At 40.2% G+C, this 15,460-nt stretch overlaps 1 protein-coding gene across 1 annotated transcript in view; it reads left to right on the top strand.

The window, feature by feature from the left end:
• Window positions 1-15,460, top strand: part of LOC122739448 — a 107,515-nt gene that overhangs the window by 75,802 nt on the left and 16,253 nt on the right. Inside the window, exons 18-24 of the mRNA XM_043981188.1 lie at window positions 45-249; window positions 1,121-1,259; window positions 2,899-3,032; window positions 4,192-4,345; window positions 4,642-4,746; window positions 7,384-7,485; window positions 8,610-8,747. Coding sequence (XP_043837123.1) covers window positions 45-249; window positions 1,121-1,259; window positions 2,899-3,032; window positions 4,192-4,345; window positions 4,642-4,746; window positions 7,384-7,485; window positions 8,610-8,747 — 977 coding nt within the window. The remainder of the gene's footprint in view (window positions 1-44; window positions 250-1,120; window positions 1,260-2,898; window positions 3,033-4,191; window positions 4,346-4,641; window positions 4,747-7,383; window positions 7,486-8,609; window positions 8,748-15,460) is intronic.

A 15,460-nucleotide genomic window follows, 5' to 3' on the forward strand; every position in this document is an offset into this window, starting at 1 on the left:
ATTTGTAGCCAAGGAAAGCCTGAAAGAATCTTTTTGTTCTACAGGGCAAGAGTCCGCCAGGCCTGAAGTGGTGACCCAGTTTGGTCGGGTCCGTGGGAAACAGGTCGCTGTCAAGGGAACTGACCATCATGCGGATGTTTTCCTAGGAGTGCCATTTGCCAAGTCCCCAGTGGGAGCTGGGAGATTTGCTCCCCCGCAGCCTGTGGAACCATGGGAAGGTGTAAAAGATGCCACTGCATTCCCCCCAATGTGAGGGTGAACACAATAAAGAAGGCAGACCAGATGAGTTGGGAGGAAGGCTGAGGCAGCAATTCTGGGGGTGCCAGAGCAGTGAGGAGACCAGCATCCTTTCTATTCTGGAGGTGCCCCCCAAAAGCAGAAACATGTTGTTGTTCATCAGTCACTTTTGTTAATACTGCTCAGTCAGATCCTTCTGATGTTGGGGTGGGGGGTGGTTTCTAATCCCAGTTCCAATAGTGACAATTTTCCTACCTCTCTCAGATGGTTTTTGTAAGGGAAGGGCTCTGTAAGTCATGAAATATAGGAATGCAGATCACTTGTATTGAGTCTTTAACAGACACTAACTTTCTTAAGGGATAGAAGAACCAGGCAGGAAGAGGGTATAGAGAAGGAATAAAATTAATGCAGCAGAGGGGCAGCTAGGTGGTGCAGTGCATAAAGCATCAGCCCTGGATTCAAGAGGACCTGAGTCCAAATCTAACCTCAGACACTTGACACTTACTAGCTGAATGATCCTGGGCAAGTCACTTGACCCTCATTAACCCATAAAAAATAAATTAATGCAGCAGAAATGGAGCCCACAAAGGAGCAAAACTCTGTGGTGAACCCTCTCAAAATGTACTGATGACTATTGTTGTGACCTTGGGCAAATGACATAACCCCCCCATGCTTGTTTCCTCTCTTATTAAAAAAAGGTGGGGGGGGGCATTTTATTTTTAAAAAGGTCACTTCCAGCTCCAATCCAATGATCCTGTTACTTGAAGTGCCTCTTTCTAGACCTGTCATTCCCACTCTGTGGTTCCCAGTAGTTTCAAAGGATCTCTAAAAAGTCTATTCATTCCTTAACTGCAACATTGTGATTTTCCTTTTATTCGTGAAGGTGTTTGCAGGAATTAGAAAGGACAGAACTTATGAAAAATACTTTAGATGGGAAACAGCAACTCTTTCCAATATCTGAAGACTGTCTCTACCTAAACATCTACACCCCATCCTCCAGACATGAGAAGGAGAGGTTACCTGTAAGTAATTCTCCTTTTGCTTTGAGACCCCTGGTGCTGGAGTAGGTAGAGCACTGGGACTGGAATCTGGAAGACCTGAGTTCCAATCCAGCCTCAGATAATGACTAGCCATGTCATCCTGGGCAAATCACTTAACTTCTGTCTGCTTTAGTTTCCTTATTTGTAAAATGACGATAATTATACCATCTACTCCACAGTGCTATTGTGAGAAGCAAATGAGATAATATCTATAAAGTACTTAGCACAGTGCCTGGCACATAGTAGGTTCTTAATAAATGCTTGTTCCTCTCCTCCCACCCCCTTCCTAATTTTCCTACTACTGTTGAGGACACCATCATCCTTTCATTCATTCACCCAGGCTCATAGCTTTGCTGTCATCCTTGACTCCTTACTTCTACTCACCCTCTATTTGTAATTAGTTATCAAGTCTACCTTTGTAACTTTTTTTAATACCCTGCATTGCCAAAACTGTCACCACCCTGGTGCAGGCCATCTCCTTACTCTCAAACTATTAACATAACCTTCCCTTTGGTCTTCTGGCCTCAAGATTCTCCTCACTCCAATCAATCCTCCTAAAGCACACATCTGATGGTATCACTCAATAAACTCCATTGGCTCCCTGTTACCTCCAAGATCAAAAATAAAATCCTCTGTTATGCTGATAAAGCGCTTTACAATCTGGCCCTATCCTACTCTCCAGTCTTCTTACACTCACTTTAATCTCCAGAGTCTACAATCAAGAGATGCTGGCCTTTTTGATGTTCCTCAAACACAGCACATCATCTCTTAGCTCCATACCTTTTCACATCCTGTCCCTCACACTGGGCATGATCTTCTTCTTAGTCTTTGCTTTTTGTATTCCCTGATGTCTTTGAGACTCAGTTCAAATTCCTCTTTCTACAGGAGGCCATTTCCAGCTTCTCTCCAGCCCCAAACACACAAATTGCTTTCCCTTGGCTACCTATCTTTTAGACTTTATTTATTTTATATGTGCAATTTCTTTTTGTTGCATCTTGTCTCCCCCATTAGAAAGTGAGTCTCTTGATGGGAGGCACCATGCACTTGTCTTTCTTTGTACCCCCCAGTGTTTAGCACAATGCCTGACACTTAGTAAGTACTCAAATGCTTGTTGGCTAACTGAAAGTAATCCCCCCCCATCCCTCTACCCTGGCTACTGGGGGTCAGGGAAGTCAAGGATTACTCCCAAAGGCAAGACTCCTCTTGGAATTCAAGTCTCTTTGAAGTGCTCTTTCCTAAGCAGGCTTCTCCCCATGATAGAACATTTCTTCATTTGGAGACTCCTGGACCCTGGCAAAAGTTCTTCCTCATATTCTTCTACAGTTTCTTCCTCATCTTCTCCTATAGTTTTTATATTCCTCCAATGATTTTTTTCCTGGGGGTGGAAGTGGGAGGAAGGGGAACAGATCATGAAGACAAATACCTGGGTATGGCCCTTCCCCAAATCCTACTGTGCCAATCAAAGCAAAGCCAACAAGGGATGGGGCATACTTGTTTTGGAAATCTCTCAACCCAGACAATAGGAAGGGACACTTCCTTAGAGAGAATACACCCTCCAGTTACCTTGAATTTCTCCCAGAGATTGTTTCTAATACGTTGCTACTATCAATGTTTCTCGCAGGTGATGGTCTGGATACATGGTGGGTCATTAGCTATTGGAACGGCTTCCTCATTGGATGGATCACCTTTATCAGCCTATGAAGATATTGTGGTGGTAGTGGTACAATACAGACTGGGATACCAGGGGTTCTTGAGGTGAAAAAGTGACCAGGGGGGTATTGTGACCTTGAGTAAGGCCCTTCCCTCAATCTGGGCCTCAATTTCTTCATATGTAAAATGTAGAGTACGCCTCTTATAAATCAACCTAAGATCATGGTACATTTTCTTGACTATGCCTTCACACTCATGTTGCAGTCATCAACTCAAGTTAAGAAGACTTCTATATGCCAAGCATTGTGCTAAGCCCTAATGATGCAAAGAAAGGTAGTTCCAAGCCCCCATATATTGGGGGAGACAATCTGCAAACAACCAAGATATAGGAGGAATACATGGAGGAAGGGGATAATCTCTGGGGAAGGCACCAGGATGAAGGAGAATTGAGGAAAGCTTCCTGCAGAAGGTGGGATTTTAGCTGAGAATTTGAAGGAAGTCAGCAGGCAGAGATGAGGAAGGAGAGAACTCCAGGCATGCAGGATAGTCAATGAAAATACATGGAATCAGGCAGCTAGGTGGTGCAGTGGATAAAGCACCGGGCCTGGATTCAGGACTTGAGATTGACACTTACTAGCTGTGTAACCCTGGGCAAGTCACTTAATCCTCATTGCCCAAAAAAAAAAAGAAAAGAAAAGAAAATACATGGAATCAGGAAATGAAGTAGGGGTTTTATGTGTGAGAGAGAGAAACAATGCATTAAAAACCTTAGAACTTTTTTCACATGAACTATTGTCTAGCCATGTTTCCTCAATGCTGCACTTGTACAATTGACTTTTTAAACCCAAGTATAGATTTTACATTTATCTCTATTCAATGTCATTTTATTAGACTTGGGACACTATTCTAGCCTTCCTGCATCGGTTTAAAGCTGGATTTGATCCCCCAACTTGTTAGCTATGCCTCCAAGATGCCAGCCATCTGTGATTTGACATGCATTTCATCTAAAACATTAACAAAAAGGGGCAGCTAGGTGGCATGGTGGATAGAGCACGAGCCCTGGATTCAGGAGGACTTGAGTTCAAATCCAGACTCAGACATATCAGACATAACACTTGACATTTACTACCTGGATGACCCTGGGCAAGTCACTTAACCCCAATTGCCTCACCAAAAATAATAATAATAATAATAAACATTAATAAATATAAGTCTTCCTCACAGGCAGAATCTGGCCTGATCCTGCTGTCTCATTGACTTTCAGCACTGGGGATGAGTTTGCAACTGGTAACTGGGGATTCTTAGACTTGGTGGCTGTTTTGAAGTGGGTCCAGGGCAACATTGCTAACTTTGGAGGAGACCCCAGCTCTGTGACCATCGCTGGCCAATCTGCAGGAGGACTTTGTGTCTCTGCACTTGTGAGTTTGCACATGATTTCCCATTGGGGTAAATGTAGGATGGTTTGGTGGGAAAAGCATTGGACTGGGAATCAGGAGACATGAGGTCAAATGAGGGGTTCACCACTAAATGACTATAAAATGAGGAAGTTGGACTGGAAAAATGCTAAGCTCCCTTCCTGGCTCAACATTATTTGATTCTAACTCATATATTCAGGCTTGAATTCCAATCTTTCCTTGAATGTGGATTCCCTTAAAGTTGAATTCTTCCTGAGGACTATCTGGCTCTTCGGATTTTTTTTTCTCATTTCTTGCAGGTTCTGTCTCCTATGACCAAAGGCCTATTCCATAGAGCCATTGCCCAGAGTGGGGTTGCCATTTTGCCAGGCTTCATCATAGAAAACCCTCAGACCATTTTTCAAGTAGGTTCTTGGATTCTTATTCTTTGGTGACTATTATCTAAGAGACTCAAATCCATTTTAAAGAGAGGTATCATTGGGTTCAAAGGTTAGATACAGTCCCACAAGTTTGAAAGACTCCCCTTTTGGAGGTTTTCTTGGCAAAGATACTGGAGTAGTTTCCCATTTCCTTCTCCAATTCAATTTACACATGGGGAAACTGAGGCTAACAGGGCAAAGGGACATGCCCAAGGTTACTACTGCAATTAGTAAGTGTCTAAGGTTGAATTTGAACTCTTCCTGACTCCAGACTCAGGGTTCTATGTACTGTAACACCTAGCTGCCCAAGCAGGCTAGATAGGAGTCAATTTATAATCAGAGATGGGAAGTTCACCATTCAACATCACAGAGCTGGCACAATTATAGAAGGGAGGAAGGGGGAGGAATTTGAAAGAAATAGGTTGCAGAAAGGACAAGTTGAATAGGGATCATTCCACTCTACATGGTCTTGCAAAGAAAAGAAAAAAGAGAAAAAGGAGAAAGAGAGCTTACTATGTGCCAGGTACTTTACAAATATCATCTCATTTGGTCTTCATATCAACCCTGGGAGGTAGGTGCTATTATTGTCCCCATTTTACAGATAAGGAAACTGAGACAAATATAGGTTAATTGACTTGCAAAGAATCACACCGACAGTAAGTGTCGAAGACAGGATTTAAACTTAGGTCTTCCTGACCCCAGACCCCATTCTTTTACATTATACCACCTAGCCACAGAACAATGTCAGCAGGGGTTTGGCATCAACATTACTATCAGTGGAACATTTTCTCTCCAAACACTGCCGACTTGGAGGTAGTGGTGTCAGTAAGTTCAGCCCAAATGACTGCATTCTGGGGGACCAGATCCTTAGGGCTAGCACCTACCTCATAAATGACATCAATTCTGTAGCCCAACTTCAGCAGATGTCTCTATATTGAGTCAATATTGAGTCCATATTGAGAGAGTCAACAAGCATTTATTAAGTATTACAAGGTGACAAAGTCAATGGTGTATTACCCTTGGAGTCAGGAAGACCCAAGTTGGAATCCAGCCTCACATACTTAGTAGGTGTGTTGCCCTGGGCAAGCCATATAACTGCTCTTAGCTTCAGTTTCCTCACCTGCAAAGTGGAGATAATAATAGTCCCTATCTCACAGGGTGTTGTGAAGATAAAATGAAATAACATAGGTAAAGCACTTTGGAAACCTTAAATCACTATATAAATCCAGTTGCCATTTATTAGTATTATTGTTGTTGTTCTTCTTATCATTGTTGTTATCATTGTTATTATTATTCCAAGATAGCACAGATTGAGTTGCACTAAGAAAATACTTTGCACAGGGAACATGTCTTCCTTAGCTCCAGCTGGGTCAAGAACCTGCTGTCTCTGGTCCAGGCTGTGCTTCTAACTCTGGTTAGGGCCAGAGTGGCCTAGAGTCTTGTCTGGGGTTCTAGCTTTAGGTAAAGGCAGGGTGTGGCTATGGTTTTAGCTCTGTCCAAGGCAGCCAACTGCAAGCCAGGCCAGGTTTGAATTCTGCATCCTACAGGGTTGCAAGGTCTACAGCCATGCATGCCCTTGAGCTAGGCTAATTATGGATTACCTTTAGAGGAATCAATGCTGTGTTTCCTGAGGCCCATGGTGACTGGATTTAACATTAGAGGAGCTGGGTAGGAATCCAGGTCCTGCCACTAGCACCATGAGTAACTTTGGGTAAATTGTGTCATCTCTCTGAGGTCCCATTTCTTCATCCTTAAAAAGAGGGGATTATAACTCCTTGTTGCTGTTGTTGCTCATTCTTTCTGCAAGAGGATCAATGACTTCAGGAGGGCAATTTCTTGCCTTGTGCATGAATTGGATTTAAGGGAGGCAGAGCTCTGCAAAGTCATCAGCCTCACGCTCTCCTCCAGAGTCATCAAAGTCCAGTGGCAAGAAAAAATTCAAGATGACTGGTGATAGATTCAAGGTGCATAGGAAGATATGTACATTTTTGGACATAGCCAGTGTGAGAATTTATTGTGCTTAACTATGCACCTTTGCCACAAGAGTTGGTTCCCCCCCCCCTCAATATTGAGGGGAGAGAAGAAGAGGGAAAGAAAATAGATTATTGTTAACTGAAAAAAATAAAATTTAACTAAAAAATAAATAAAAAGGGAGTAGTTAGATCAGCAGACCTCTAAGGTCCTCTCTTAGCCTAAACCAATGACCCTATAACCCTTAGAAGATTTGACCCAACAGTTCACATTCCTTAGGAAATTTGGCCCCAGGGCAGCTAGGTGGCAGTGGATAAAGCACCTGCCCTGGATTCAGGAGGACCTGAGTTCAAATCCGGTTTCAGACACTTGACACTCACTAGCTGTGTGACCTCGGGCAAGTCACTTAACCCCCACACCCTCCCCCCCAAAAAAAATTTCAAAGACTTGTTTGATTATGTGACTATATATAGATCTATAGAAAGCTTGACCCAGAGAAAACTTGATCTAGACTTTGAGGTAGGGAGGCAGAAAGTGGAGGATGGGGTTGGGGAATTTGCTCTGCCTCTTGAATCTTTTCATTGGGAAATAGAAATCTTTTTGGTCCCTTTTTGTGATACTTACAAATGTCTGTTCCTTTGAAACCACCAGGAAACTGCTCACTTGTATGGCTGTGAAGGTTCCAGCTCAGAGGACTTGATCCAGTGCTTACGAACTAAGGAGAACATGATATTGAACAGGAATTTCTCATCTGTGAGCTTACTTCTTCTGGAAATAAGTGGTTCTAGTATAATTGCTGGACTGCACTAGGTTGAATTTGGAGATGCCTATTCTCCTGCCAGAAAGATCAAGACCTAGCCCTTGCTTCCCATTATCTCTAAAATTCAAGGAGAGATTTTCTTCTGATTTCCTCTAGGACTTTGGTCCACAGAGATCACTGGATTCCAGACTAACCATAAGAGATGACTGGAACAAATTGGTCCCCCAAAGAGAAGGTGTTCATTGGAGTTCAAATTGCCAGAACTACAACTCTCTCAGCCTGAGCTATCTGTCCTGGCAAACCCTGGGCTTTGCTAAAAAAAAAAGGATGTGGGTTCAGAAAATCAACCCACGTGAAAACTCACTCCATACCCTTCTCCAATATTTAATAGTGAATTCCTAAATCAAGGGCTAAGTCTAGCACAGATATTGTGATAACTAGAACCTCCCTTTGCCTTCCAACATTTGAGCTTGAACCAGGAGAGTAACCAGATGCTAGGAATCAAGATAAAATATGAAAGGAGAAACAGAGAGATAGGGAAGGCAATGTTGTTTTCCTGGAGGAAACATAGGAAAGTGAAAAGTCTGGAAGAAGCTGGGGAAAATTTCTGAGTGAACGTGGACCTCCATTTGTCAAAAGAAAAAGAAATTGGGTCCTTGAACAATGGCTGGTCCTGCCCTCTGAGTAAATAACAGGCAGAAATATACATGAGGTCAGGACACTATTTCCAGACATCAAAGAGAATCTGAGAGAAGGAACTTCAGAGTATAAGACATAAAATGGCAAAGATGGAAGGCATCCTAGAAACAAAAAGAAAGAAATTTGTCAGAGACCTTGAATACAGAATGTTTAGATACAGATAATAGAATGATAAAGCTGGAACGGGATTTTAAACATGAAAAATCAGGGCTGGAAGAGACCTAGTCAAATCCAATCTCATTTTATAGATAAGGAACTTGGGCTAAAAGAAGGCAAATGACTTTTCTAAGGTCGGTAAAGAAATTAAAGGTAGAAGTGAGATGAAAACCCTAATTTCCTAATTCCTTGTCTTACATAGGTTAATCAAAAATGAAAGAATAACCCACCAAAAGAAAAGTACTTTCTTTTTCTCTCATAGAGAACAATGATCCCGGCAAATGTGGATGGTGTTTTCTTGCCAAAGCTACCAGAAAAGCTGCTCTTAGAGAATGAATTCCCAAGAATTCCCTATTTGCTTGGAGTCAACAACCAGGAGTTTGGGCATGCAATATTTTCAGTAAGATCATTTCTGTTCTTTAGCACTGGGGAGTGGGGTTGGAGACTGCATCCATGATTGCATTGGTATCAGGAATTCTCAGATATGGAAACTTTCTTTACCAATGCAATTTGGCATCCACTTTAGTTTTTTTTTTTAACTTAATAGTATTATATTTTTCTAATTACATGTAAACATAGTTTTCAACATTCATTTGTATAAGATTTTGAGTTCCATATTCTCTGTCCCTCCCTTCCCTCCCTCCCAAGACAGCAAGCAATCTCATATAGGTTATACACATACAATCATGTTAAACAAATGTCCACATTAGTCATGTTGTAGAACCCTGAGAAAAAAACACCAAAAACTTAAAATAGTATGTTTCAATCTGCATTCATACTCCATAGTTCTTTCTCTACATCCACTTTAAAAATGAAATTTTCTGGGTTCTATGAGAAGAGGAGATTACCCTCCAGGAGTTCAAGGATACCTCCATTGTCCATCTCTATAAAGGTAAAGGAAATCATCCTGTGACAATCATGTTGGGCGGGGGGGAGTCCTCTCTTATTAATTGCTGACAAGATTCTTGCCAGAGTCCTCCTTAATAGGCTGATTCTTTGCATGAAAGATAGTCATCTATCTTAGAGTCAGTGTGGCTTCAGAAAGGGCCAAGAAACAGTTGACATAATGTTTGTTGCCCAACAACTCTGGGAAAAATGCAAGAAGCAGAACAGAGGTCCGTATACAACATTCATCCATCTGTCAGTCATGAGGGCTTGTGGAAAATCATAGCAAAACTTGGTTGCCTGAAGAAGTTCACCACTATTGCACATCCATTTCATGACAGCATTCTCATCCAAGTTCTGTATAATGGATGATGCTCTCGTGCTTTTCCAGTAACCAATAGAATGAAACAAGGCTGTGTGCGTGCTCCCGAGCCTTTTATCTTGATGTTTTCAGCAATGTTGTTAGAAACCTTCAACAATAATGAAAACAGGATCAAGGTCAGCTATCCCACTGATGGTAAATTATTTATTTGAAAAGGCTACAAGTCAAGACTAAAGTAGAGGAAGAGTTGGTGCATGATTTTTTTTTTGTTCACATATTATTGCACACTCAATGTAAAAAAGTATGAATTGATTATCTGCTGCTGGTGCTAATTTTGGCCTAACAATTAACATCCAGAAAACACAGGTTCTCCACCAGGCAGCCCCATACCATCCATATATGGAACCATTGCTTACAGCAAATGGAGAAATGTTGGATGCAGTGGATAAGTTCACTTGCTTGGGCAGGATATTTTCTAGGGATGTATATATAGATGATGAAGTTGAGTCACACATTGCCAGAGCTAGCTCAGTGTTTGGGAGGCTCTGAAGGAAAGTGTGGAAGAGTAGAGGTTTTAAGATGCCTACCAAAAGGAAGGTCTGCTGAGTCATTATGCTGACCTCATTGTTGTATACCTGTGAAACCGGGAAAGTCTACCAGCTCCATGCCAAGAAACTGGATTGCTTCCATTTGAAATGTCTTAGGAAGATTCTGAAGATCACCTGGAAGGATAAGGTACTAGACACTGAGGTCCTTTCTCAAGTTAAACTGCCAAGCATTTAAACTCTATTGCAGAGGGCATAAGGGACTGGTCATGTTGTTCAAATACCAAACGTACATTTGCTTAAAAGACTATTTTATGGAGAACTCATGCAAGGTAGGCACTCACATGGTGATCAGAAGAAGCAATACAAGGACACTTTCAAGGTCTTTCTGAAGGGCTTTGAAATCAATTGCATGACATGGGAGATGCTGGCAAAGGACCACCCAATATGGTATGCCCACATCAAAGAAGACACTGGGCTCTATGAGTGAAGCAGAATTGCAGTAGCTCAAAAGAAACATGAGATGTACAAATAAAGAGCCATCTCTATTCCAAATATTCAAATGATCCATTTGTGCCTGACTTGCAGTAGAGCCATCTGAGCTCATATTGGTCTGATCAGCCACAGTTGGACACAATGTACCTTGACTCCAACATAGTGATGTCATTTTGGTCCTCTTCAAGAACAAAAGACCAGCAGCACCACCAAAACTTAAAGTTTTAGAAATCTGAGAGTAGAGAACAGAGTCTTGAGCTCTCCATTCTCAGATTTTTTTTTCTTGTTTCTTCTTTGACAGAAGCAGAATTAACAATAGCTAATGATTGCATAATGCTTTCAAGTTTGCAAAGCATTTTATATACACTGTTGAAACATCAGGAAAGGAATGCAAGGTTGTTCTGAGCTACCTTTGGTTCTCTGGGATCCAGGATCAAAGATTCTAGGATTTATAGCTAGAATGGACCTGAGAAATTATCTAGTCTAACTCCATTATTTGATAGAAGACAAAACTGAGGCCCAGAGAGGTCTTTCCATGTTTTTTTTTTAATCTGCCAGGTCATCATTTCTTACAGCACAATAGTATTCCATTACATTCATATACCACAATTTGTTTAGTCATTATCCAATTGATGGACATCCCCTCAATTTCTAATTCTTTGCCACCACAAAAAAGAGCTGCTATAAATATTTTTGTACATGTGGGTCCATTTCCATTTTTTATAGTCTCTTTGGGATACAGATCTAGTAGTGGCATTGCTGAGTCAAAGGATATGCATAGTTTTATAGCCTTTTGGGTCCAGTCCAACTTCTGTCTTGTGAGAAAACATTATTCAATTGTGGGAATTGCAGGAAAACTTTATTGCATTATTTGAAACTAGTCCTGAGTGGCTCCCTCCCTCCCTCTCCCCCACTCCCCCACCTGCTGCTTAGAGATCCCTAACCAAGGACCTAGGTTATGCTGACCAGAAAGCCCGAAAGAGCTAAAATTTGATGCAAGGAGTTTTCTCACAATTATACAGCTCAGGCAACCCATATATCTTATCTGGAAACTGACCCCATACTAGTGAGTCTCTTAGTGGTTCCATGTTCCTTTTTTGTTTACAGACACTTGCAGGGAGTGAGAATCCCCTTTTTCTGATTTCAGGGAATTGTACATGTTCACTCTCATAATCACAACCTAGAAAGTCTTTAATCTTTCGTTCACTTAGAAATCAGATGCCCTAATTTTCTAGCCTGGTTAATTATTGTCTTTTAACTCACTTGTCTTATTTGATTGTTATTAATCTTTACCAAAAAAACAAAAATCTGTGGTACAGTGCCAAAGCTGAGAAACCCTGATCCTGGTTTGTTATGCAATTGGTATGATTCACTTGGCTTACTAAATCAATATGCTCAGAAATTCAAATCTTTGTTTCCTCAGTCATTTAATCTCTAACTTGCCAGTTTTTGGTGAACCATGCTAGGTCAAGTCACAACTCCAAATTCCAGGATAACACCTTTTCAGAAAAACATTGTAGTGTACTCTGGTTAATTTTTCACTGAGGAAATTTTTCTTAGAAACTACCTATGGGGATTGGGCTCCTGATCTCATTCTCTATTTCTTCCAAGCTAAAGTAATAAATAAGTTTAAATTTTGGATTAAGTTTTCCACCAGGGGTGGAGAAAGTTAGGTTAAGGACTTAATTTATGTTAAACCTAAATTTTCCCCCAGGGTGGGGAAAGATTATGGGTTCCCCCTGGATAGATTTTTGGTAACTTGAAACCAGGGCAAGCTCCCAATAGTTATTGGAATAACTAAAGAGTGAGAAATTGAATTATATGATGTCTGGCACAAATCTCTGCAAGAGATTCAACTGGTGATTTGTTTTGGCCCTAATTCATCTCTTTTCATCTTCGAAAACTCAAAAAAGTAAAACTAGCAAGTATACATTTGTCTTCTATTTGTTTTTAATATTATTTGTAGATTCTGCTACTTTGAAAGATTTCAATGCAGCCAGTCAGGAAAACTGCTAAAAAGCTGTAATCAAAGAGTTTCGAATGCTGGGGATAGTTTTTTTAATATTTTATTTTTTTCCTATTACATGTAAAAAACAATTTTTAACCTTCAATTTTACTATTTTGAGTTCCAATTTCTCTCCCTCCTTCCCCTGTCCTCCCACATCATTGAGAAGGCAAGAAATTTGATATACATTATGTAAGTGTGGTCATGCAAAGCATATTTCCATATTGTGAAAGAAAAAACAAACAAGAAAAATAAAATAGCAACAAACATTTGTTTTATTTTCCATTTACATGTAAGGGTAGTTTTCAACATTCATTTTCATAAGATTTAGAGTTCCAAATTTTTCTCCCTCCCTCCCTCCCTTTCTTCCCCCCTCCACAAGATCGCAATCAGATTATATATGTACAATCCACAAGTGTTCTTTTTATCAGTTCTTTCTATAGGGGTGTATAGTAAGCTTCCTCATTAGTTCCTTGGGATTGACTTGGATCCTTGCACTGCTGAGAGTAGTTAAGTCATTCACAATTTCTCATTGAACAATACTGCTGTCACTACACATAATGTCCTCTCAGCTCTGCTCACTTCACTATACATTGATGTTCATTAGTCTTTCGAGGTTTTTCGGGGATCATCCTGTTTGTCATTTCCTATAGCACAAGACCAAAGAAAACTAAAATAAAAAGCACTATACTTTGATCCACATTGAAATTCCATTAGTTCTTTCTCTGGAGGTGGATAACATTTTTCATCATAGGTCCCTCAATTATCTAGGATCTTTGTATTAATCAAATGGGTGTCATTCACAGGTGAACATCGTACAATATCATTACTACTGTACAATATTCTCCTTGTTCTGATTACTTCACTTTGTATCAGTTCTTGTCTTTCCAGATTTTTCTAAATCCATTCCACTCATCATTTCTTACAGCACAATCATATTCTATCTCAATCATATACCTCAACTCGTTCAGCTATTTCCCAATTGATAGACATTCCCTCAATTTCTAATTCCTTGCCACAACAAAATGAACTCATATGTATGTATGTGTGTATGTCTATGTGCCATGTATGTCTATGTGTATGTATATATATATAGGTGTATGTGTATGTGTATGTGTATGTATATATGTCTTTTTCCTTTTTAAAAAAATTACCATGGGATATAGACCCTAGTAGACCTATTCCTGGGTTTTGTAGCACTTTGGGCATACTTCCAAACTGCTCTCCAGAATGGATGAATCAGTTCACATTTCCACCAACTGTACATTACTATCCCAATTTTCCCACCTCCCCTTCAACATTTGTCATTTTCCTTTTCTGTCATAGAAGTAAATTTGATAAATGTGAGGTGGTAGCTAAGAGCTATTTTAACTTTCATTTCTCTGATCAATAGTGATTTAGTAGTGATGCCTACTTATGGTTTGATTTCTTCATCTGAAAACTGCCTGTTCATTTCCTTGACCATCTATCAATAGGGAAATGACTTCTATTATTATAAATTTGACTTAGTGCTCTATGTATTTGACAGATGAGACCTTTATCCCAGAAACTTGCTGTAAAAAATGTTTTCACAGTTCTGGGAAAGATTAAAACAGTTTCAAACTTGAAGCAGTTCTCCCAGATGTTAAACTCCCTGTCTCAGTAAGCAGAACTAACTCCCACTTTAGACTTTCAGTGGGAGATGATGTTAAAAAGAAAGGGAAAAAACCCTGCAAGATGTTTTTTCTCTGGCATTTCATCTATGGCCATGTTGGGATTACAGAGATAAAGTCAGATAGTAAAATAAAGGAAAACTTTTTCCTTGTTTGAAGAACTGTTAAAAGCATTTCAGTAGATTTTGGAAGTTTGCAGATTAAGGAGTTTGGAGATCAATTATTTCAAGATTACAGGGGAGGGGCAGATAGGTGGCACAGTGGATAAAGCACTGGCCCTGGATTCAGGAGTACCTAAGTTCAAATCCGGCCTCAGACACTTGACACTTACTAGCTGTATGACCCTGGGCAAGTCATTTAATCCCCATTGCCCCGCAAAAAAAAAAAAAAAGGATTACAGGGGAGAACTACTGGAAATTTGGGTAACTCCAGGAATCCATCCCCTTCTCTTTGTTCTGTCTGATAAGACATTAGTAGAAGCTTAACATATGCTGTAATATCTTGGTAAGTTTGGGGGTACCACTCTGAAGAATTTTTTTAAGGAATAATAAGAACTAATTATGTAAGAATTTTAGGTGTAAATAACACTTAGATCATTTTCTCCCAAAAAGATTGGTAATGTCATGAAGGGTGGCAGTTAGTTTGAAATTAATCCCAGAGTGAAGAAAAAAAATTAGTCTACACTCTGCATTTCAAATTTCCCTGATACTGAAACCTTTCTTGGCCATAAATAGAGAGGAGTTTGATTGAATCAGGGAGCAACTTAAAGATGAATACAATTTAGTTAAGGAATGGAAAGAGTGATTTAAACCAAAGAGGGGTCTTTGAGGAGGGACCCCATTCCACCCACCATCACCTGGACCAAGACCCTTTGTAGATAATGGGAATAGATATTCACAATGATGAGACAGGAGAGGTGACTAGGAATGTCTTTTGGGAAGGCTGAATATAACTCAATTAATTTCTCAGATAAATTAGAAGCAAGGTCACCAAAGAAAATTAAAAAGAAATAATGAATTTCTAAGCTCTTAATGCTGGAATCTGAGGTGGGTGAAAGATGAAATGACTGAGGAAACAGAGATTTGGCTTTTGAGCATATCAATTTATTAAGCAATGCATGCCAGTTGCATAACAAATTAGGACCAGGCTGTCTCAGCTTTGGCACTGGACCTCAGAATACAGGAGGAGGCAGATTTTTTTGAGCATTAA

This window comes from Dromiciops gliroides, chromosome 2, assembly GCF_019393635.1.
Source record: "Dromiciops gliroides isolate mDroGli1 chromosome 2, mDroGli1.pri, whole genome shotgun sequence".
Lineage (NCBI taxonomy): Eukaryota > Metazoa > Chordata > Mammalia > Microbiotheria > Microbiotheriidae > Dromiciops > Dromiciops gliroides.